General features: G+C 46.9%; 8 protein-coding genes across 8 annotated transcripts; 5 read left to right on the forward strand and 3 right to left on the reverse strand.

Moving 5' to 3' along the window:
• Positions 1–557: 557 nt before the first annotated feature.
• Positions 558–2,084, forward strand: BDV27DRAFT_170137 (terpene synthase family protein; the record flags this gene model as incomplete). The annotated part of the gene is made up of 4 exons (XM_032075215.1): positions 558–843; positions 911–936; positions 1,028–1,278; positions 1,339–2,084. The coding sequence occupies 4 exons, from the start codon at positions 558–560 to the stop codon at positions 1,874–1,876; spliced, it is 1,101 nt and encodes a 366-aa protein (XP_031920860.1). The 3' UTR covers positions 1,877–2,084.
• Positions 2,085–3,407: 1,323 nt separating this feature from the next.
• On the reverse strand, positions 3,408–4,586 carry BDV27DRAFT_151035 (Trichodiene synthase; the record flags this gene model as incomplete). The annotated part of the gene is made up of 1 exon (XM_032071318.1): positions 3,408–4,586. One exon carries the CDS (start codon positions 4,584–4,586, stop codon positions 3,408–3,410), a length of 1,179 nt encoding a protein of 392 aa, XP_031920861.1.
• A 575-nt stretch (positions 4,587–5,161) lies between these two features.
• BDV27DRAFT_151036 (cytochrome P450) lies at positions 5,162–7,032 on the forward strand (the record flags this gene model as incomplete). Its single annotated transcript, XM_032071319.1, has 5 exons — positions 5,162–5,396; positions 5,460–6,310; positions 6,440–6,550; positions 6,616–6,782; positions 6,864–7,032. 5 exons carry the CDS (start codon positions 5,162–5,164, stop codon positions 7,030–7,032), a joined length of 1,533 nt encoding a protein of 510 aa, XP_031920862.1.
• Positions 7,033–8,373: 1,341 nt separating this feature from the next.
• BDV27DRAFT_164197 (cytochrome P450) lies at positions 8,374–9,683 on the forward strand (the record flags this gene model as incomplete). Its single annotated transcript, XM_032073658.1, has 2 exons — positions 8,374–8,568; positions 8,631–9,683. The coding sequence occupies 2 exons, from the start codon at positions 8,374–8,376 to the stop codon at positions 9,681–9,683; spliced, it is 1,248 nt and encodes a 415-aa protein (XP_031920863.1).
• A 412-nt stretch (positions 9,684–10,095) lies between these two features.
• On the reverse strand, positions 10,096–11,139 carry BDV27DRAFT_164198 (SDR family oxidoreductase; the record flags this gene model as incomplete). Its single annotated transcript, XM_032073659.1, has 3 exons — positions 10,096–10,612; positions 10,674–10,768; positions 10,831–11,139. The coding sequence occupies 3 exons, from the start codon at positions 11,137–11,139 to the stop codon at positions 10,096–10,098; spliced, it is 921 nt and encodes a 306-aa protein (XP_031920864.1).
• A 2,254-nt stretch (positions 11,140–13,393) lies between these two features.
• BDV27DRAFT_170140 (2OG-Fe dioxygenase family protein) lies at positions 13,394–14,647 on the forward strand (the record flags this gene model as incomplete). Its single annotated transcript, XM_032075216.1, has 1 exon — positions 13,394–14,647. The coding sequence occupies one exon, from the start codon at positions 13,394–13,396 to the stop codon at positions 14,645–14,647; it is 1,254 nt and encodes a 417-aa protein (XP_031920865.1).
• Positions 14,648–18,611: 3,964 nt separating this feature from the next.
• On the forward strand, positions 18,612–20,384 carry BDV27DRAFT_151040 (FAD-binding oxidoreductase; the record flags this gene model as incomplete). The annotated part of the gene is made up of 3 exons (XM_032071320.1): positions 18,612–18,741; positions 19,126–19,382; positions 19,449–20,384. The coding sequence occupies 3 exons, from the start codon at positions 18,612–18,614 to the stop codon at positions 20,382–20,384; spliced, it is 1,323 nt and encodes a 440-aa protein (XP_031920866.1).
• A 727-nt stretch (positions 20,385–21,111) lies between these two features.
• BDV27DRAFT_80265 (uncharacterized protein) lies at positions 21,112–22,175 on the reverse strand. The gene is made up of 4 exons (XM_032077635.1): positions 21,793–22,175; positions 21,638–21,727; positions 21,384–21,541; positions 21,112–21,310 (listed from the first exon to the last, which is right to left on the reverse strand). The coding sequence occupies exons 1-4, from the start codon at positions 21,837–21,839 to the stop codon at positions 21,216–21,218; spliced, it is 390 nt and encodes a 129-aa protein (XP_031920867.1). The 5' UTR covers positions 21,840–22,175; the 3' UTR covers positions 21,112–21,215.
• Between the last annotated feature and the right edge of the window lie 345 nt (positions 22,176–22,520).

Below are 22,520 nucleotides of genomic sequence, written 5' to 3' on the forward strand. Positions count from 1 at the left end.
TTTTTCTTTTTGGAAATACCGTAGAGCGATTTTCATTCCTGTACGGATCTGGTAATTAAAGTTTCTCAGGTACAATACTGTAATACGCAGCTAGTACAAAGTATGTGACCCGCAGTGTATGATATTCGAACTCTCATCCTGGCATCAACAAATCCATAAATCACAGTGATCACTTCAAATAGGTATGTACTGCTCAGCTGCCCCACGTCAGAGCTGGAAAGCGATGGCGATCAGCTGAGATACACATGAGAAAGGGGTAGAATCATACCTCGCGCTAATGCTGGTCTTCTCTGGCTGGATTCAGCCCATTCGTATAGTTCCTGTTTTGGATGAAATCTGCTGTCCATTTTCCATAGAAGGAAAGGCTCTACTACTTCCTACATGTCACCCTGCATGAGACAGCCGGCAGCTATGCTCGCCCATGATAAGTGAACTTAGGCTATTTAAGTCTGAGCCTGGTTATTATTGTCTTTCTTTACCTGCCCATTGTTATCAACCTACTGAGCTGTTCACAATCCCCTCTCAGAATAAACCTAACCCCGCAGTGCTACGCCAACATGGAAGGACTCAGAAGACATTCAGTTATACTGGATCGCAAGCTCTGGGAGAATGACCCCATCTACTTCTTCAAAACACTTCCACCCTATATCAGCAAGTATGCTCAACGCGCAGATGACGCCTCAATCCAAGCCCAAATTGATGTGTTTGGCAAAGACGACGTCGGTGCCATGCCGGGAGCCTTGGGACCTAGGGGCAACTTTGCTGCAGTCACCTTCGCAGAAAGTTTCCCAGACCGAGTTGCTATGCTGGCCTATCTCAATGAGGTATTGAGCTTCTATGAGTGTATGAGAGTCTATCTTTGTCTATGACATGGTTCTATAGAGATTTGCTAACGATATACTCCATACAGGCTTCGAGAAGCAGATGACAGAAATGGTGTGAATACTGCATCTCTCCTATTCCATTACCCTCTGATTAATTTGCTTTTCCTTGTGATTCTTCCTGGTTCCTAACACACTGCTTCTAGTTGGACGCTACACTTTACGCAAACCCTGTCCCCAAAGACCCCAAGTATGACAACCCAGTTTGGCAAGCAAACTACAAGAACACGATGACCAAATGGCCCAAGATTCTGGAAAGCTTGGACCCTAAGCTCGGACCCAAGTGTGTGAAGTCCCTGGTTGCCCTGGTCGAGGGAACTGATATGGAACCCAAAATGGCCCACTACAAAACGATGAAAGAATATGCCCTGGATCGTACAAACTACATTGCCTGGCCGTAAGTCACACATTGATTCCAACTCCTCCCGCTCTTGTTTTACTAATCGGTCTAATCCAGAGTGGCATGTGACAACGCTGAGTTTGGTTCACAGTTGGATTTGACACAGGAGCAATTGGACTCTGTTCGGGACATCTTTCTACCTCTTTGGATTCATTCATGCTATGTCTACGACTACTATCACTATGACAAAGAGGCTGAGATACACTCCACCTACGGCAAAGGCCGCGAGATGATCAACTCTATCCCGCTTCTCAACAGGCTGAAAGGCTTGTCGGTTGACGAAGCCAAAGCATGGCTCAAGCAAAGATGCCTTGAGTTGGAAGCGGAATACCTTCAGCGCAAGGCGGATTATTTCTCTGAGAACCCGGCTGAAGCCGTTCCAGTTGACTTACGCCGCTGGTTCTTGTCTCAAGAGGATCTCGCAACCGGGTTCGCAATCTGGTGTGCGACAACGTACCATAACCACCCACCATTTGGAGAGGGTTATGCCGCTCCATATGAGAAGCGCCGTAAGGAAGGAGCGCTCTGGTTCGAGAAGGTGACCGAGTCCGATCAACTCATGACTGGCGGATTTGAAGTTCGGTACGCAAACTAAACGGAGGTAAAATTCCACCACTTCAACTTGAGAGAATTCAGAAATGTCCATATGACCACTGAATATCATCGCTATTTTCGGTGGTTACTCACTTCTAGATGGAATAACTTGTTCCATCCCACGGTGATATCACTATGACTGTATTGTACGCTCCTTCTAGTTAGATAGTCACACCAATCCATATTCAGCTTTCTGCTCCTTAGGTCTTGATTTGGGATCCCGCCGCACATGCTCTGCCATTTTGACCATACGATGAATGAACCAGTAGGTCATAAGAGTAGACTGAGTATTACCATGATTATTAGAGGGAACTTCGATCACCCCGGCCATGTGTAGTGTTTTTGACTTCACTGCGACTTGAACATGCGTGTCGGTGAGAGCGATTCGGAAACATTGTTTGTGGTTTGCTACTGATCGCGCAAAATACTGATCCAGAAGGGACTTGTACGAGACATGTTATCAGTAGTTACTCTTTTCGTTATGCTCTTTGTGATATCTACGATGTGGCTTCTAAGCGGTTCGTTTTTTGATCATGCCTTAGGTGCAACTTACCTGCAACTCCTGACTTAAGACACTCTGTTCAATGTTGATCTGAGAAATCAAACATGAGCAACATAATTCCGAGACACGGGATAACACGGCACTTCAGGCGGCAATTTCCTGCCACGGGAAAGGATTATAGGCTATAACTGCTTTGTCAAAGCCACTAGTTCTACACAGATAAGGGTGGATCACTCGGTTCGCTTCAGTACATACGGTGCACGGGCCCATCAATACCGGCAATCTGCTGCGATCGGCAACTGTCGAACAACAAACTTTAAACATATCAACTAAACTTAACTTAGGTTGGTGGGGTGGAAGATTATTCCGGGACCCACTTTCCATGCCAAGAAGGGAAATAGATACGGACCTAGCTATACATACTTAATTTCGTTTCAGACCTGCCTGAAACTTTCGTAATGATAAACGAGTCGGATTAAGTTCAATAATACTACAGTCAAGCTGGTGCGCAATTGAGTTTGCGAGATTCAGCTCTCATCTTCCAACTCTAGCCTCTTATCTTGTCGATCACGAACGGCACTACGTAGTAGTAGGGCTACAGCTTCCCGATTACTATTACTACCGTATGATACTGCAATTCCTCACATCTTTACTATCTCAATGGCGTCATGTCAAACATTATTGTCGTCGACCTCAGCTGAATGGACATGTCGAAAAGCTTCGAAGTAAACAAGAGCTAGTAAATATTGGAAGAAGCTTCTACGGCTAGGATCGAGGTTCAGGCATCATAGAGATGCATCTTATTGTCATGAAAGTCAGATCGAAGGTGAAGTATTCTTAGCCTGATTATGCCTCAAATTGAATGAAAAGAACATGAGAAATCTACTGCTGCATACAAAAGAAAAATACATGATAAAAAAAAGAATTTGAAGACAAACAATGACTAACCCAAAAAATGCTTAGATTCCCGCCCCAAAACTAAACTTTCTCTCGGCTAGTGTTTACCATCGAGTATTGAACCTACCCTCGACTAAGCCAGGGGAGCTAATGCAACAGGTTCGCTGGCGTTCGCTTGCCCAATGCTTTCAAGAACTCGGGTCTTACCATTTTGCAGATCATCACCGAACGCCTGTCCGTGTCCCCTTTTCTTGTTGTCGCTGTTGGACTCGTTCGGGCTAGCCCAGAGCTTGAAGTCTATCACGCCAATGCTTGTTGCCTGCTCGTAAAAGCGACGGAACTTCAGATCGGCCTCACTCTGCCCCGTCTGGTCGTAGACTTCTTGCATGCGGAACCGCGGATCGCACAGATGCCAGGTGACATAGCCATGAACGAAGGCACGAACGGTAGCCTCCACCTTGGGATCTTTGCCCTGGAAGACAGTCACCAATTGTTCGCAATAGAGAATCGTATCGCGAGTCAATTCTTCAAAGGCAACCTCCCAGCCAACTCTATTGCAGTGGGCTAAGTTGCTGACCAAGTTGATCTGATCTCTTGGGCTGTCATATTCTTTGTAGAACGAGATCAAATCGTTGCAGAGTGTAAGCTGCGGTTCGATTTGTGCAATTGCGGTGACAATCTCTTCAAAGACAACCCTCTCATCAAACTCCGAAAGGGGGAAGAGGGTAGCGCTAGAGATACCGCCAAGTCCATTCAGACGCCGAAGGAAATGTGGGAAGTAGCTCGACCCAGGGAAGCCGCCGAAGTTATTTTGCTCGATCCAGCAGCCCTGAAAGAAGTCCAATGTACTTCGAAAGATCGTAATAGCACAGAACCCGTCATAATAGCGTAGAAAGTTTGTCAGATGCGCATTCATGCGCTGCCAGAATAGATGCTTCTGAGGCCTTCCCTTGATCAAGTCTTCGCAAAAGGTTTTCATCTCTGTGTTGGGAGTGTCGCTTGAGTCATCCAGCATGATGATATACGCAAAGTAGATAGACACGCCTACCATGACATCAAGTGGACACTTGACCCAACAGTAGACAGTAACGAGTGTGCTAGTTCGCATGACGGCCTGTAGCCTTTTGGGACTGACCTTCACCGCGGCTTTTTCGACTGGCTGGTCGAAATGTTCTGCCGTGTGCTGGTAGACGTATCGTAGGCTTTCCACACGCTCTTCATAGCTGAAATTGTCGTCCTGGTATTCTATTGTGTCCAGAAACTTGGCCAGGGCCGCGATATACTCATTGAGGGGAAATTGCTTTCCTGTCATTGTGTTCGAGATTTGGAAAGAGGCTGTGCAGAAGAGAGATATGGAAAAGACTGTCTTGTTGGATCTAAGTTGCAGAGTTTCATTCAGCCCAAGGATATATTCTATAGCAGTTATATACCTAGGGCCCAGATAACAGCGGTATTTTTCTTACACGTCGTACGAAACCTGCTTGACCCTGTGGTATGGTCAGCTGGTCATGGCAGTTCGCAAAATTACAATCCTTCTACGCTATACCAGGTTATAATGGTATGTAGAATGTGGCGGTCATGCCGAGCAGCTCCGCAGCTGAGTCTGGGTCTTGTGGCGCTGCTTCAATTACATCCACAGCTGAATATTTGATCTTCGGTGGTGGAGCAATGCCTTACCCAGTTCGAGCCTTCTTATTCCTGGTCATGGAGACTAGTGGTTATTACAGTTTAACCCCTCGCGAACTATTAAGGCGGTTCGTAGCTTTCCTGGCGCGCCATCAGTCCAAGCCTCAATGTTCTACTTTGCTCTGGTTGACAACCCATTAGCTCTTCGTTCTCTTTGTTACCTCTCCAAATACGCTGCATCAATCTGAAGAGAACGGTGCCATGCTGGACATTATCTCAGAAAGCAGGCCGAATGGCCTGGGAACTCTTGGACTTGCTGTTGCTACCTTTGCAACCTATCTCGTCTTGAATGCCCTCTACAACCTTTACCTACATCCTTTGCGAAACTTCCCTGGACCGAAGCTAGCAGCTATTGGTCCTTACTATGAATTCTACTATGATGTCATAAAGGATGGAATGTTTTTATGGGAGATGGAGAGGATGCACCAAGTGTACGGTACGTGGTTAAGAACTAACCTTGTTCTGTACTCGTCACCTAATAATGATGTCTTCCGATAAGGTCCTATTGTTCGAGTCAATGCCAACGAGCTTCACATTCGTGATCCACACTACTACAGCACCGTGTATGCTGGCAACCACCGAAGCACAGACAAATACTACGATGCAGTGGCCGCGTTTTCGGTCCCGCAAGCCAGCCTCGCTACCATACACCATAAAGTCCATCGGTTACGGCGCTCGATTCTGAGCCCGTACTTTTCCAAGGCTGCCGTTACTCGGCTTGAATCAGCTATCAACGAGCGGATCGAGCGGATGTGTTCGTGCTTAGAGGAGACCATGCAACGTGGAGAGGTTGTTGATTTAGACGCTGGATTTGCCGCCCTCACTGCCGACATCGTGACGACGTATTTCTATGGACAGAACTTTGACTATCTTGGGAATGAAGGTTTCAAGTTCGAAGTGAGAGAAGCTATTCTAGGGCTGATTCAGTTCTACCATTTTACGAGGTTCTTTCCATGGGTCGCAAATACCATCAAGAAATTGCCTATTCCGATCATGCGGTTGATCCATCCAGGGGCCTCGTATCTTGTCTCCTCTCAGGAGGATATCAAGACCAGCATTCGCGCATCTCTGGACAACGGAGACAAAGCAGAGGCCAAGTCCGTGATTGTGCAAGCACTAGAAGACCCGACCATTCCCCCCCAGGAGAGAACACTCGACCGCCTAGGAGATGAAGGTACAACGATCATCTTCGCAGGCACGGAAACAACGGCAAGAGCTCTCAGTGTTGGCATGTTCCATATCTTGAACGACAAGACCATTCTAAATAAGCTGCGCGAGGAGTTAGACACTGTGCCGAGTGTGGAGAACGGTGTCTACTCCCATGTTCAACTCGAATGTCTCCCTTATCTGGTAAGTTGTATATTCTCATTCAAGTTGCAATCTCTTGTCTCCTTCTCTTTCGCTTGGAGTAAAGGAAGAATAAGCAGCGTTGTCAAACGTAAGGCGTCAATAATACTACAGGGCTAACAGTACTGGCAGACCGGAGCGGTTCAAGAGAGTCTTCGGCTTTCCCATGGCCCAGCAATCCGACTCCCCAGAGTTGCGAATGACAAGGCATTGGAGTACGGTGACTATATAATACCGCCGGGTGTAAGTTTCCCGCATTCAATGATGTTGCACTACGGGCTGTTTTTAATCGGTGCGCACACATACAGACTCCTGTCAGTCTATGTACCGTCCTTGTCCACCAGGACCCGTCTATCTTCCCAGACCCCCATCGGTTTGATCCTGAGCGCTGGATCAGAGCGTCTAAGGAGGGTATCAACCTTGATAAGTTCATCGCTGCTTTTACGAAGGGCACTAGACAGTGTCTCGGAATCAAGTAAGATCCAATCCATAATAACCCCTCTGCCCATTCGGGGTTTGTGCTAAGGACAAGTACTAACTGAAATTGCCTCTCTAGTTTGGCATACGCGGAAATGTACATGACCTTTGCCAAACTCATTCGCACCTTCAATATGGAGATATACGACACCACGGTAGATGATCTCACGGTGCATCATATTCGACTGACCGGAGCACCGAAGCACGGAACAGGGGAGGTGAAGGTAAAAGTTACGGAAAGGATATGAAAATTTCCGGGCGTCTCATTGTGTACCGTACGGAGGCACATTTACATCATTACCTACGTATAGATACATACGTAGTAGCTTAAATTATTAAATCTCCGGGAGGAACTTCAAACTCTATTGCCGAGCTGTGTCAATCATTCTGTTAGGATGTAATGTATGTCTGCAATAGCAGGGGTTCACATAGTTAGTAGCTTATTCTACCAAACTTCATACAGCATTTTCAGAAGGTGCCATCTACTCGTAATTGAGTCTAAATTTATTTAATTTAGAGTTCGTTAAGCGGCTGGCGAAGGTTTTGTTTAGATATACCCAACTAGGAACAAGCTAAACAATTCCATAGATCTAGACTTGGGGCCGCCCCGTTCCCAACACGATTAAATAGCGTCTTGACCCACTAATACTTAGCAGAACGAATGTATCTCTTGTGTTTCTGTCCACGATCGCCACGAGAGTCAGCCAGCCACCATATCCACTGATACTGTAGCCGAAGGCAGCTGGATGAGACGGCTAATGATTTGAAATCTGCACCTTCTCGATGGAAAAGATCGACGGAGACATGCCCTATCCAATACTCCGTACAGCTCTTGATCCAGTGCTTGATCACCCGTGTTTAATTACTTAACTTACTCCGTATAATTCAATGTATTGAGATTTGAGGCATATCGGTGACTTTTTGCCTTAGCCTGTACTGGCTGTTCTTGTGGTAGATTGTTGACATACGGAATATCCAGTGTTGATTACTACCTAGCTTCTCCCGTACCTATTTAGAGAAAGCAGGTATTGTAATTATTGTATCACGAGTATGACGAAGAGACGAGAGAGTTGGATGAATAATAAAACAAATATCGAACAGCTTAGTTGTACTCCCACTTTCTAGTCGCTCAGTAACCACATCGACATCCTACCACCACAAGTATGGATTTTTTTGGTACCCTTCAACACCTGGAGGTCAGATCCATTGCGATAACCTTCGTCGCAGGCCTCCTGGTGTATTGGGTCTGTTCTGCCTTTTACCTAGCAGTCGTGCACCCTCTGGCCAAGTTTCCCGGCCCAAAACTTGCAGCTGTCTCTGGCTGGTGGCTGGTTTACCATGAGTGGTTTTTGGGGAAGTCTCTGACGGATATTTTGTTTGACTTGCATCAGACTTATGGTATGGTAATCTCCTGTGTGGCTTATCATGCTACTTTTGCCCTCCCTCTCCCAATGGAAAGTATGGCTAAGACGAAAAAAAAAAACCAGGCCCCGTTGTTAGATATGGACCGCATCGCGTAAGTTGGATAACCCTTGAGATGGTATCCAGCATTAGAGACTTATTCGCTTTCAAAGTTGCATTTTTCGACAATGCAGGCTTACTCAGATATCTACAATGTGAAATCCAAATGGGACAAGGACCCCGAAGTGTACAAAGCGATAGTGGATACATCCTCCGCATTCGGGCTAAGAAACTACCATGCGGCCAAAGAACGACGGGATCTTATATGGCCGTTCTACTCGCGACAGAGTGTTCAAAGAATGCAGAAGGCCATCAATCGGCAGGTATGCTACATATGAATATATAGAACAAGAACGTACTGAGTGACCTTTCATAAACAATGCAGATACGTGTCTTGGTAAACCAACTCGATAGACAGAACAAGGAAGGGAAGTTGTCGAACATGTCGATGGCTTTCCGCTGTTTAGCCCAAGACCTAATGGCAGATATATGCTTGGGAATATCCTTTGGAACTCTTGAAGCGAAATATTTTGACTCGCCACTGATCCACGCCTTGGATGAGGGCCTCGACAGTTACGTCCTTATGAAAAGTTTCCCAACTCTGAGAAACCTTCTCTACTCCATCTCATCATGGGTTACACTTCCAGGGGAGGCTGAATTTGCCACTTACGGAACTATAGTGGCAGACCATGTTACTAAAGGAATTCAGCAGCCTCACGCTATTCCACCTAACACTATGCTAGGCTTCCTGGTCCCATCATCATCAAACACCGCAAAGGAGGCGTCACAACCAAAGCTGACGCAGGAGCATATGATTGAGGAGCTTCAAACATTTGTTATTGGCGCCGGTGAAACCGTTGCCAGCGCCATGGTCCAAAGTCTAAGCGGCATTCTACAGAAGCCTGGCCTCTACAAAGACGTGTACGAGGAAATCGTTCAAGTTTGGCCGGAAACGCATGGGCCGGTTCCCCCAATTGAGGTCCTAGAGAAATTACCGCTATTGACTGCTGTGATCAAAGAGGCTCTCCGACTGACCCATGGTGTCGTGGCGCCCTTGCCCCGGGTCGTTTCTGCCGGTGGTGCTTGGATTGATGGTTACCATGTCCCCGGTGGGACAAGCGTTGGCACATCCCATGTATTCATCCACATGTCACCGGACCATCACGATGCACCAGAGAAGTTTCGGCATGAGCGGTGGTTAGGAAATTCTTCAGACAAACATCTGGTTGCCTTCTCCAAAGGCCCTCGTGCTTGTATGGGGATCAACCTGGCTTGGTGTCAACTCTATCTTGTCTTGGCCACTCTGGTCAGGACGATCCAGATGGATTACCCTGAGGATCTCAATGACTCCAAGTTCAAGTGGAAAGACTGCTTTCAGCCGCTGTACTATGGAAGACCACTCCAGGTACGATGTACCCCCATGGAGGGCCATTCTTAAACACAGCCCCTGCTAAATATCGCTTTGATTCGACGGGTGCTTAGCAGAATCGCTGTCGTCATGATCTAAATAATGGAAACCGCATAGAGAATGGTTTTTCTCAGGTTATATCTCCTTGGTCTTTTAGGATTAATAGCCGCAAGGCGTATTTCAACAATGTATTTTTGTCCTGGATCAATCTACATAGCATTGAGTTTTGAATCCATGTTAGACACACTCGACAGAACTCATTTACATATGTGGTCCTTGTTTACAACTAAAGTGATGATAATTATGGCAATGTAGATAACGTGAATGAATATTTGCTTGATGGGTTCGTTCAGAAAACATACTGTAATTGTCTATACAAAAAGTCCAAGTTGATGTGTTCACACCTTTTTGTAACCTCGCAGCCATTTCTGTGAACATCTACTCAGTGTGAATACATTTGATGCCAGGTATGGTCCCTATTCTCTACCAGCAGCTGCCTTACAGCATCTCGCGGTGTTAATGGGTCCCTACCCAGAATCTCCCGCATCAAACCGTCCATTGGTCGAAGCTCTCCCCTGGCAGCAGACTCCCACAGCGAAACCAATGTTTCGAAAAACGTCCGAGACTTTCCCCCTCTGTCACTGGGCGGACCTGCGTGCACAAATTCTTCCTGCGAGACATAGGAGAGCTCCACTCGACGGCCCGTAGTTTCATTAATCACGCTTACTAGCTCCTTTGCCGTGATCGTTTCCTCGGCTGTAAGAAGAACAGTCCTGTTCTCGAATCCCCCCAGGATCATGAGGCGTGCTGTACATTCAGCAAGCTCCACCCGGCTCGTGAAGGCAATCTCCCCATCCCCCGGGAGAGTGATACGGGTGGTCTCCGGGTACCAGTTGAGAAAGAGTGGGAAGCCTTCAACGTAAATTCCCTCACGAATGCAGGTAAACGTAAGTCCGGATCTGATGAAAGTTCAGCAGGTGATCAAAATGTTGGCTGTCTGGATGATGGTTGCGGTCTTACTCCTGGAGCATCTTCTCGGTAGCCAAGTGGGCCCTTTGGACTGCAACCTCCGAGTCGTTCGTCAGCCCCCCAAATGGGAGAGAGGTGTACCAAACCTGTGCAGTTAATTAGTCAAAGCAAGCAACCAAACCTATCGAAGAATAGCAGGACAACATACATGCTTAACATTGGCTTGCCTGGCAGCGTCTACAACATTCCGGTGCTGCCTCTTGACCTTTTCGACGTCGATCACGTTTGCATTCGTACTAATGAAGAGTAAATTCTCTACGTCATGTAGAGCTTTGCTCAGAGTGGTAGGATCCTCATAATCCAAATGACGAAAATTGACCCCTCGGCTCTCAAACCGTGATCTGTTTTCGGGGTTGGAAGACGACGCGGCGAAGTCAGAAAGGGGGATTTCGGTGATAAAGTAATCCAAGATGTGACCACCCAGACCACCTGTTGCCCCTGTTATTAGGTACTTCATTGTCGTGGGAGTAAAATGCTAAGGATTTCTAGAGAAGAGTAGGAGCACAGTCTTGTTTATTTGGATAGATAGTATTATGGTAATTAGGGTACATATATGGCAATGCAGGCAGTATGGGTGCTTCTACGGATACTTCCCTCCACCATAACGATAATTAGCACTGTCTCTTGGAAACCCTAAGGCTCCTTTGATGCTGAATAATGCTATGCCGTAATTATTATCTGTCTGAAATCCCGATTAGTGGCAGGTCCAGGTCGAGTAGCCGAGGCGGAATATACGGTAATCTTCTGTAAGACAACCTGCACCTCACTTCCGTATGTTCCACGAGGCTTGCATAGATGCACCTGTCAACCGTCAACTGTCACCTACTAGCTGTGCACCTGAAAGTAGCGGTGTAGCTGCACGTCGAGCTGAAAAATAGGAGGAGAGCTGAAAGTCAAGCTAGAAAGTAAGAGTTCCAAAGAAATTGTGGCGTTGAATCAGGAGGTTGATCTTGATCTTTGGATCTTCATCAGGTATTTACTGTATGATAGTGGTATTGCGATTCGGGGAAATTGTATACATCACAGCTAGTGGGGGCGCACTACTTGGTTAAGACGTTCGGTACCAAATACTCGGTAAACCGTACTCGATATGGTCGAAAGTCAAAAACCACGCTGTGTTTTGTTCGTACCTTACTCGTACGTGTCAGGGTCAGGTTCTTCTGTATTAATGGAAATCAATCATTTTTTGCAAATCGAAGTTCCTAGCAAATGTAAAGCTCAGCTACCTCTCACTAGCTATGGCAATCCCTCCGATACCGAAGAGATACTCATAAGAAGGGAACTGATAACTTCTGTCCCGCAGTTCTGACAACAGCATCATTTGGACCTCCAAGCGCTCTCTCTCTCGCTTCCTCCAAAGTCGGCTCGTACCTACATTTGTGAAGATGACACCCAAACCTTTGACGCTCGTCAACGGATACCATGATCTACATAAGAATCATATCTCTTCGCCGCTATCCTCTATGCACGATGTCTGGAGAACTGTGCTGGTGCGATTCAAACAAAACACCAATGCCATCAAGAATAGATTCGACAAATACAGGGTATTATGCAAAGAGCTGAGTTTGCAAAGGGATGAATGGTCCGAGTCCATCTTCTTGGACGATCTGGAAAAGCTTCTGAAGCTAACTGCCAAGTTTGAAATGGCCCTGGTGCCAGCAAACGGCGTCGACACCCATGTCAACGGCTACAACACCCAAACCAACGGCGTTAAGACCCAAATCAACCGGTTCGACGCCCAAGTGAACGGATTCCACACCCCAGTCAATGGGTTCAACACCCACCTCAACGAGTTCGACACCCAAATCAACGGGTTCGAACGCGAGTTGGAAGTTTGGCAGATTGAAGAACGGTACAGGGCCCTTGCACAGCTTCAATCCACCTTGGGATCATTCTTCGAGCGTGCTTGTCCTGCGTATGACCAGTCTAAAATTCCTTGGTTCTTCGATCCGTCCTACTACCAGTGTCAAGGCGTGAATTACGACCGCTTCGCGTCGCCGGATGTGCGGGACCGTGAACAACAACTGCTCGAGACACTACAGCTGGGCTCGAATCAAAACCCCAAGCTTCTGCTGATGTCAAGTGGCATGGCGGCCTTTACCGTCATCCAGCAGTACGTCGTCCAGGAACTCAAACATGGCGATACCGTGGTGGTTTCTCCTTACATTTACTTCGAATCCTTTCAGCCAATGCGCTCCCAGAAGTCCTTGTCAGTGGTGAACGCGACAGCCTTCGATCCAGAAAGTGTAATTGAAAGTGCAGAGAGAAATAATGCCCGAGCTGTGTTTCTGGACCCGATGTGCAACACAGTGGGTTTGGACACCATTGACATACGCCGATTTGCCAACCTGGTGGCCAACAGAGAAGGCTGGGAAGACCGTCTGGTCATCATTGATGGAACGTTGGTGTCTGGGGGAATGGAGTTATATGATTGGTTTGAAGGGCCTCACTGTCCCAAGGTGCTCTACTACGAGAGTGCCCACAAATATATCCAGTTGGGCCTGGACCTCATCATGTGTGGCTACGTTGTAATGCCGGAAGATATGGTGCCCGGGATACAGTTGGTTCGCCAGATTACAGGAACCGTCCTGTACTCCCGGAACGCCAGTCTACTTCCGCCAATTGACAAGACCGTTTTTAATTTCCGGATGTCGCAATTGACAGCGAATGCCGAGAAGCTGCACCGGTTGCTGGACGCCGAGAGCGGAACCATGGCCGAGGTGATGTTTCCTCATCACTGGCGCAAATACGGATGGAGACACGGCGGCAATGTCGTCACAGTCCGCTTCCACGGAGAAGGGTTGAATAAAAGGCCCAACTTGGAGCGCTGCTGTGATGACATTCTCCGCGCCGCGGAAGAACAGGGGGTGCAGATGGTCAAGGGGGCCAGCCTGGGCTTCTCCACCACCCGGATTTTCGTGGCAGACGCCTTTTACAAGAACACAGATCCTTTCCTACGGATATCCGTCGGTGTGGAGTCAGAACAGATTGAGGCCGTCGCCAGAGCCGTTCTCAGTGGAATCAAGAGATACTGCATATCGGCTACGCCCGTTAATCTCAACGTGGCCCAGCAGCTTTACGATGCCAAATTTTATAAAGCCATGGCGAGTATGCTGGAAGTGCGGGCTAAGTACACCAAGGACCGGGTCGTTTTCATGGAGGGCGAATGGCTGGTTTCTATCCTCAAAGCACTGGGGGCCAAGGAGGAGGATTTTGATGCTCTCCAGCAAGTCAGCCATCACCTGGGCAAGGACCCCACGGTAGACTACCGGACCATCAGAAACGGTCTGTTCTACTACGACTTCGAGAACAAGGCAATCCAACGGCTTCAAAAGCAACGCTTCACCCTCACCGTGCAAGAGAACTACAAGCGTCATGACTCTGGATTACCCCGTGATTTCCCAGAGGTCAGGGGGGACCTTCAATACAACACTGTCCTACAAGGCCTGATGGTGGTCAAGGCATTCATTATGAACAAAGTCGACGTCGAACCTCGTGCCCACCTGGACTACTCCAGCCCGAATTTCCTTTGCAACGTGTTTAACATTCGAACATTCACTGAGAAGAATATCCTCGGCGAGCCTACCCTTGAAGGCGTGCACGCAGACGGAGCGGATCATACGATGACTACATTCCTGGGATGCACCAATATGAGGTCCGACAGTGGAATCACCTTCATCCACGACCAGAAGGAGACCACTGGTATCCCAGCCACTGAGGCGAAGCCGAGCCTCATAAAGCATCGGTTTCAGCATCGTCACTTCCTAGACTCTCTCCTCTTTGCTGATAATGAGGCCAAGCACAGCCTCACTTCTGTCTTCCAGGAGGATTTGTCTAAGCGCGCAACGCGAGATATGCTGCTCTTCCTCACCCGCAAGCCTAAGTTGGAGGGTCATTCGTCGGGACATGTCGACGCCATAGAAACCCACAGGACCCTTCCGATGAACGTTCCGTTGTGGCTATAATTGCTCAAGTTTCTGTACCAAGGCGGTAAAGTATACCTTGATATTGACTGGTTCATAGTAAAGATGTTCAAGATAGACGTGCAAATTATTACTCGGGAGAATGATGTGTTTCTTAAGCAGGTTACGGGATAAAATGCTTTAATGCATGGAATATATTGACCGTTCTTCGTGTTATGCCATGCCACAGATAGAATGTACATGATAGAATGATGCATAAGAAATTGTTCATAAGGAATTATACCTTCCAAATAGGCTAGGGGTTTAGATATGAGAAGTTTCGATGATGGGGGGTATGCTTTTGATCATATATGGCGTAAACACAAGGGAGGCTGCCAAAGAGCCGACAGTGGATTGAGCTCATCCTGAATCTTCACCACAGCACCTGGACCGCAGACGGTCAACCCGTACTCATCATAAATATATTCCAAGGTTTAACTGGATTATTATTCTCTCAGACACTACTATTACAAATATGTCAATGGATGTGATCTTAAAGTTATGTTATACCTTAAGATCTAGCACGTCAGAACATCGAATCTAGAGTATCGATAACCAACGATTTTTTAAGAAATATATATATCCCCACCAGTATAATTAAGGCTGCCATAGCAATTACAGGATGTAGGTGGTACCGTGAAGATACTTCTGCAAACGACATACTTAGGTTCTACTATATGCTCTATAGGCACTCGTGATAAATAATATCTAATGATCTTATCGTCATAGTAACTACATATTGATATGCCGATGCCAATGATAAAGAGATGTAGGAGACCAAAATCAGGTAGACCTCTACCTTGACATAGACATGCATTGTACTTTCACAATGCTACCAGGCCCAATATATCTCAAAACTAGATAAAGCAGATACCAGCGTCAAAAAGGAGTAGTCTTTTTTTATCCAATTCATCGGCCCATATATGTTACAAACCAGGTTATAGGTTTTAGATACCGTGAAATCTTCTACGGCCAGTTAGCCCGTTCTAGAGCGTATGTGTTTAGGTGGAAGCAACAAACTACCGTTGGGGGTGTGGAGATGTGTAATTCGCATAGGTAAATGTTGTTTCGTTATACAATACCCACGTGCCTAGTCGATGAACTGGATATTTGTACTGGCTTTGCTTGTTAACCTGTTTCATTATTTTCATGGGCATACTCCGTAGTCCAGTATCAAGTCAGTTCATCTTCCATTACTGCCAGAAAGCTTAAACCTATGATAGGCCATGCTGTGAGGGGCCTGTGGAGCTAAGTTACTGAGTGATGTGGTAAGGTTTCCTTCGAAGATGATAGTGTCAGCGGGTTCATGGACGAGAGATCCTTAGAAGAAATGTCTGCGTGGAGTTTACCATCGTAATGGCCCAGGCATGGGACTTTAACAGGGGAGCTGGTATCGGCTGATGTGTAGTGAAGGTAATTGTAGGAGATATAACCAAGGCCATGTATTCTACAGGACCAAAAGATCGCATGAGTCTTATTCTACGATTCAGGTTGCCCTGAGTTGCACATATATATCTTCCTGCGGTTACAGGTAATGCATAGAATCATTGAACAAGGCTGACAAGAGGGGAACCGACGAAATGTGTCGAATGGAGTTTCTTCAGAATAGGGCTAAATAAACTCGTGAGCAATGCTTCATATGAGCAACAGGGCTACCCCAACACTTGATTCATATGTAGGTATGGTCGGTACAATGCCAGTGATGAGCATTAATGATGATCTGTGTGAGCATGAATCCAGGGTAAGGATGACCTGAGCAGTACCCCCTAGATAAACGTGTAGTACAAGTCGTGATTATTAACAGGGCAAACTATCGTCTGTGGGTGGGTGAGTTTTACTGATTGGGTTGCGTGCTTCCTTGAAAGCGTCCTCCGTGAAGATAGAGGATTCGAGTTGTTCAGATGTGCAGAACTTGGCCTCGACGTTTGTGACAGCACGAATAGTCTCTTCCTACGGAGGTGTGAGCCAGTCTATAATAATGTGAAGTGAGAGTTTTACTATGCTTGACTGCAATTTTCTGTTCTATCCAAATGCTCGTTGCTGATCCCAAATTATCACCACACCCACAATGCCGTCAGATTCATATGACGATTCAAGTGAATGTTCATCGAATTGAACAATGATACTAGGCACGGGATGGGCAGATAGTCTGGTACCCTCGAAGATGTCTGTACATTCTTGATGATACTCGGAAGATGAACTTTTGTACATGATTCTTAAGCGTAGGCACATCAATGTCTACCTTTCCTGTGATTACCAGCTTCAGAAGCTCTACTACTGTGGATCATAAAAGAAAAGTAACGAAAAGCCAACGTAAACAAATGTAAGTCAAGGCTCTGAAGGTAGATCTTGACATAAGTAGGAGTAATCCCAGAAAGAAATGAGGGAATAAAGGGATACTTATACCAGTATCGGGCAAGTTGCGCAGGCAAATAGTCATTCATTCGGACATGGACGGTTGACGGTATAACTAGCCTCTCCCCCCAGGACCATATCTATACAATATGAAGAAGAAAAGTAAATAAAAAGCCTGGAAAACTATGTTGCCGCCAATACAGAATAATAGCATAACCTCTCCATTCAAAAATAAACCCTAAGTTACGCATGGCAAAGCTGGCATGCTCATTCAATCCCAGAAGAGCTCGACCATAGCTCGTGTGGCCAAGCTACAGCTCGCAGGGCTGCAATCAGTTCAGCGTGTCTTGATACCTTTGGCTTGCTAACCCTGAATGGCAGTTATAATTGCGAACAAAGGTCAGCTGTTGTGATATCATTGTCATCTACTCCAGAAAGCAGTAGCGAATAACCACGAGAATAGATATCACCAACCAGATATCGCGTCAATAAGAGTAGATAACTAAAAGGGGACATATGGACCACAAACCTTATACTGTCGCAACACACCAAGGATATCCTTCCATGTTTTCCACCCATGGATGAGGAAGCCAATGCCCTTCAGATTAGGAGGACGCACCGGAATATCCTGACTCATCGGTCTCTTTAAGCAAACGCAGGATTATAGACTAGAGGGTCGTATGAAACTCGTATGGATGATACCAAAGAAGAGTTACATAGGAAACAAGGTATATGAGACGAGCAAAAAAGCAACGTATACAACGTGAGTTATTTGACAGGCTGACGTGGTTATTTTGTGAGGTTGAAGTCAATACTATATTACGTAGATATGCAGATATCTGGAGGACCTGGAACACCAAGTAGAACTAGCTTTACCCTTTCCATTCTGGGATAATTCAATGCTCAGACTTAATATATGATAGTCGTACTCAGAGCGAAGACATATTGTTAGGGAACCAGGGAGTAGAAACCAGGTCAGTGCAGTCTCCGACAAAAATAACGATCCTACAGGCTAAATCCTTAGCCACACGTTATTATCCTGGGGTATTGTATTGAACACGAATTCTAATTGGTGCATCAATATGGTAAAGCACCAGGCTAGAAAAGTGGCTTGCTTCCGGTCCCTGAATACGAAGCTATACGACATTGCAGATCCCCCAAAATTGGGCCGCACCTCTTTTACAGAGCCTGGGATAACTCACTTTTCAAGCTAAGAGTGACATTCCGGCTCTGATGCATGAACTAGATTGAGCTCGTGACTGAACCTGGCATATGTTGCATGTTTCACAGCCGAGGCATCGGGATTTCTGTAGTAGTCTGTTGCTCCTTGAATGTTGTAGAAGTCAGATCGACGCTCATGTACATGATACACATAGTGGCGGATGGCCTAATATGCTATCCGCATTCAGGATTGTGCCGTTAACTGCGGGGAAATAGGTAGAGCTAAATTTCAATCCTGGGTCGGTACTTGAGATGATCGGCAGGAGAAGTCTGTTCCATGTTCAGTCTCTGTAGAATCCACATGCAGCAATTACTCCGGACTCAAACGCGCTACGAAGATGATCTACCATCGTCTAAATCGTTTTGGATAATAGCCCGCCGTCATAGAAAGATGGCCGACAGCCAGAAAGTTAAGTCCCATGTGAATCTGTTTTCGAGCGGGGGGAATGATAAATACTTGGTCGTTTCCTGCGGCCTGGTTGGCACCAATGTTGATTCCAAGCCGATAAAGTGCGAATATGGTACTCAAATATGTACTCATTGCTTTAGCCGTCCTCCCAGGAGGACTGGCTGATGATATCCGGCAACTCCAATCGCGCCAGGATGATGCTGCATCAACAGCCTGCAGCAAGCTAAAGGCCAAATACCCCGATATCACGTACTCTAAACTCCACCCAAGGTATATTAATGCCAATACAGGTGAGGAAGAGTGTTTGCTACTTCTAGCAGAAAACACTAAACTTACCCTTTTCCAGAATACTACACATCCAGTGCATGGCTGGGGCCCGCCTGTGTCTTCGAGCCCTCAAATAGCACACAGATGGGCGATGCTGTACAGATACTGAAGGACGCTAAATCCCCCTTCGCAATTAGAGGTGGCGGGCATATGCCAATCGCTAATGCAGCGAACATCAATTCGTCCGGCGTTCTGCTCTCCAGCTTTGGCCTTACCCAGCTCAGTTTGTCTGATGACCAGTCTACGGTCAATGTCGGCCCAGGAAACCGATGGTCCAATATCTATGACTATCTTGAACCGAACGGGCTGACGGTCGTTGGGGGCCGACTCGGTCACGTTGGTGTTCCTGGGTACATCCTTGGAGGTGGTGTCTCCTATTTCAGCAATGAGTATGGTTGGGCTTCCGCAAATGTTGCCAGCGTCACGGTACGTCCCGCAGCCTATTGTATCCTTCATTGTCCTCCCGCACTTTCACTGATTCATAGGAATTAGGTTGTTCTAGCAGATGGAGCAGTCACCCAGGTGACCCCAGAGAATGAGTACTCAGATTTATTCTGGGCATTAAGGGGAGGTTCCAGTTCATTCGCCCTTGTGACAAATTTCGAACTGAAAACAATCAAAGCCCCCAAGGTAATGGTTGGTATGGCATCGTATGGATCCGACGTCGCCGAGAAGTTCATCGACGCTATACATTCGTTCACTGTGGATGGTTCGAAAGACCCTAAGGCGGCTACCATTCCAATGGCGGAATATATCCCAGCTTTAGGTACAGCTAGCTATAGCGCCATTCTCTTCTATAATGGCGAAAATGAGAGCCCTGCCGCGTTAGAGAGCTTCCTGGGTTCCGATTTAAACGCCACCACCAGTACCTTTTCCAGCCGCTCCATGAGTGACTGGTCTAAGGAGCTTGATCCAGCCCTATCGCTTCTCAAGGGCAGTAAACAGCGCTTCTATGTGTTGAATATCCACGCCTCCAACAAGCAGGCCATTTCCATTGTTCATGACACTTTCATGGAAGTGGCACGCGAGGACTTGCCAGTGGGAGTATTGGTTGCAGCTTTAGCATTCCCAGCAGTTACCGAGAAATTCATCACGGCGTCTACTGTCAACGGCGGGGACCCTCAGAGCTTGGATGTCGATGGCGCGCCATACATCTGGGTGGAAGAGAGCATCACTTCTGTAGCGACCGTCAGCGACGACGATGTCGACGCATTCTATGAAAAAGCTAATGGTCAAATTGTCAAGAACCTCGAGGCCGCGGGGATCGAACTGGCCAAATTTATCTATCTGAACGATGCGAATCCCTCCCAGGATGTATTTAGCACAATACCCCCAGAGAACCTTGAGCGACTCAAGAGCATCCGGTCTAAATATGACCAGGACAGAATATTTACCGATCTAATGCCCGGCGGTTTTAAGGTCGCGTGACATTGAAAGTTGATCGGTTTAGAAAAAGGTTGAGAGAGACCGGTGCAGATGGTGTGATTGGCTTAATTGGGTAGGACTAAAGGGTGCCCTAGAAGGGTTATGGTTGGCGATTGGATATGAGTCCAAAGTAGGATTGAGCATAAATGAATTGGAAGTGGAGTTAAATATCATGTTCAGACATGTGCGATGTTGGCATGTAACATGTACGTCGTAGAGAGAGAGAGAGAGAGAGAGAGAGAGAGAAATTCCCAGAAAGAAGAGAGAGAAAAACAAGAATACAATCGAGGATCCAAGGGGTCTCATGATCGATGCAGCTATGCCTCATCTGGACTGCAGTGTGACCATCCCATTGTGGGCCACCACAACATGTGCCCGCGACATGCAGGAATTTAAATGAAACAAAACCACCTTCCATAAGTACTCTTCTTCCCCCTCCTTCTAGTGGGGAAAATGTGGAAGATCAACACATCCAATACACCGACTATTCAACGGATAAAAACGATTTATTAAACCACGAGGAGAAAGAATCCAATCTCTTGACCCACACGTTCGAGACATGGCACATGCATACACGGACTCGACCATGTGCATCAACGTGTGTGAGAGACGCCAAAAATGCATAAGAACATCAGGTATATCAAAAGGAGGCCTGTCCCCACTCAACGGACGATTGATACAGCGCTGAAAGATGAAGAGGGGAAGGCAAATCGAATAAATCAAGTTCTCCAGACATGTCCGCCTTGGAAAACCAATAGAAGAGAAATAAAATCCATAACCCCGTTCCTGACCCAAACGTGTCCATTGCAGCCAACTCTGGCCGGTTGTATCAAGTCATGAATTGCGTGTTTGGCCATGCTGCCGCTGTTCATCCCCGCTGGAGTAGTGGCCTGCCGTGTCCGTTGGAGATGTTGCCGATGACGCGGATTCTATAGGTATCAAGATGATTTAGCGACATTAATTCCGCTAAAAGACACACCTGCACACAAGATAACGCCTTACCTGTCGACTGATATCCGCCGTCGCTCTGCGCTCCATTGCTCCTGGGGCTGCTTCCATCCAAGATCACGGATTTTCGTGCTTTCAAGCGTTCTTCGGTCGCGCGAATTTTCGCCTGAAGTTCTTCCAGTTCTCGGTTTTGAATCATCATTTGAAATTTCCTGGCAATAATTCTCTGCGGTTAGCCTCCCAAGTTGTCTCTATCTCGGTGCATTTCGGGGGCAAAGGGAGGAGTTCGGAACGGTTACACGGCATACCTCTCATCAACAGTCTGCTCAAGGTTGTGGACATCCGAGTCCAACGCGAAGAGACTATCTAGCGTACTGGAGAAAGCCTGTGCCATGGTCCTGCCATGTATCAGTCAGCGTCAACTTCCAGGTATCGCAAGGAGCGCAAATTGGGGGTTACGAACGACTGAGGACGACCGTTTGGTTTCCAGCCCTGATCCGCGTCCGACATTTTGTCGTTTTACTCGAGTGTGTGAAAGCGAAGGTGTACAATGTGGCAAAGCAACCGCTGAAAGGAGAAGAAAGGCAAGGAGACGCTCGTTCGCTGTGTTGAGGGGAAGGAAAAGGAGTGTTCCTAGGCGCGCGCGTGCGTCAATGCACTGGTGGGTATAAGGCAAGGTTGATGTGGAACTTGAGGTACAATCCCAGAAGAATCAGAAGAGAGTCAAATCGCCGATGATTAAGGTATTAGGGTTAAAGGTATATATGATGGTGAGAAGATCAGAACCAGCTGAGAGCAATCTATGGGAAAATGTAGGGGGTTTTGATCGATCGCAGGACTGAGGAGGCCGAAGATCGAAACTTGTCGCACTAATGAATGGGTAAGGGCCAAGGAGGGACCACTTTTAGTGGGTAGGTTATCAAAGCCCGGACGGGGGTGATAGGGGCAATGCACGCTTGGGTGAGGGAAGATCAGTCGGCCCAAAGAGAAGTATAAGTATTCGTTTGGGAGGAGGGGGGGATCAAAGAGTATATCCACGGGCACCACGACGACAAGTGAGCCGTCTATACGAGGGGCCTCCCTGTCGTTTTGTCACCGTAAAAGAAGTGATGTTCAAACAAGAGACACAAAATATGAATAGAAAAAGAAAAAAAAAAAAAAAAAAAAAAAAGAATAATGATGATAAATCAA

The sequence above is a fragment of the Aspergillus caelatus genome (assembly GCF_009193585.1).
Source record: "Aspergillus caelatus strain CBS 763.97 unplaced genomic scaffold BDV27scaffold_401, whole genome shotgun sequence".
Classification (NCBI taxonomy): Eukaryota; Fungi; Ascomycota; class Eurotiomycetes; order Eurotiales; family Aspergillaceae; genus Aspergillus; species Aspergillus caelatus.

Coding starts and splice junctions, on each gene's coding strand:
- BDV27DRAFT_80265 (XM_032077635.1), bottom strand. CDS start 21,839: ATGTCGGACGCGGATCAGGGCTGGAAACCAAACGGTCGTCCTCAGTC. Junction 21,728..21,792: donor CCAAACGGTCGTCCTCAGTC/GTTCGTAACCCC, acceptor GATACATGGCAG/GACCATGGCACAGGCTTTCT. Junction 21,311..21,383: donor CGGCGGATATCAGTCGACAG/GTAAGGCGTTAT, acceptor TGATACCTATAG/AATCCGCGTCATCGGCAACA.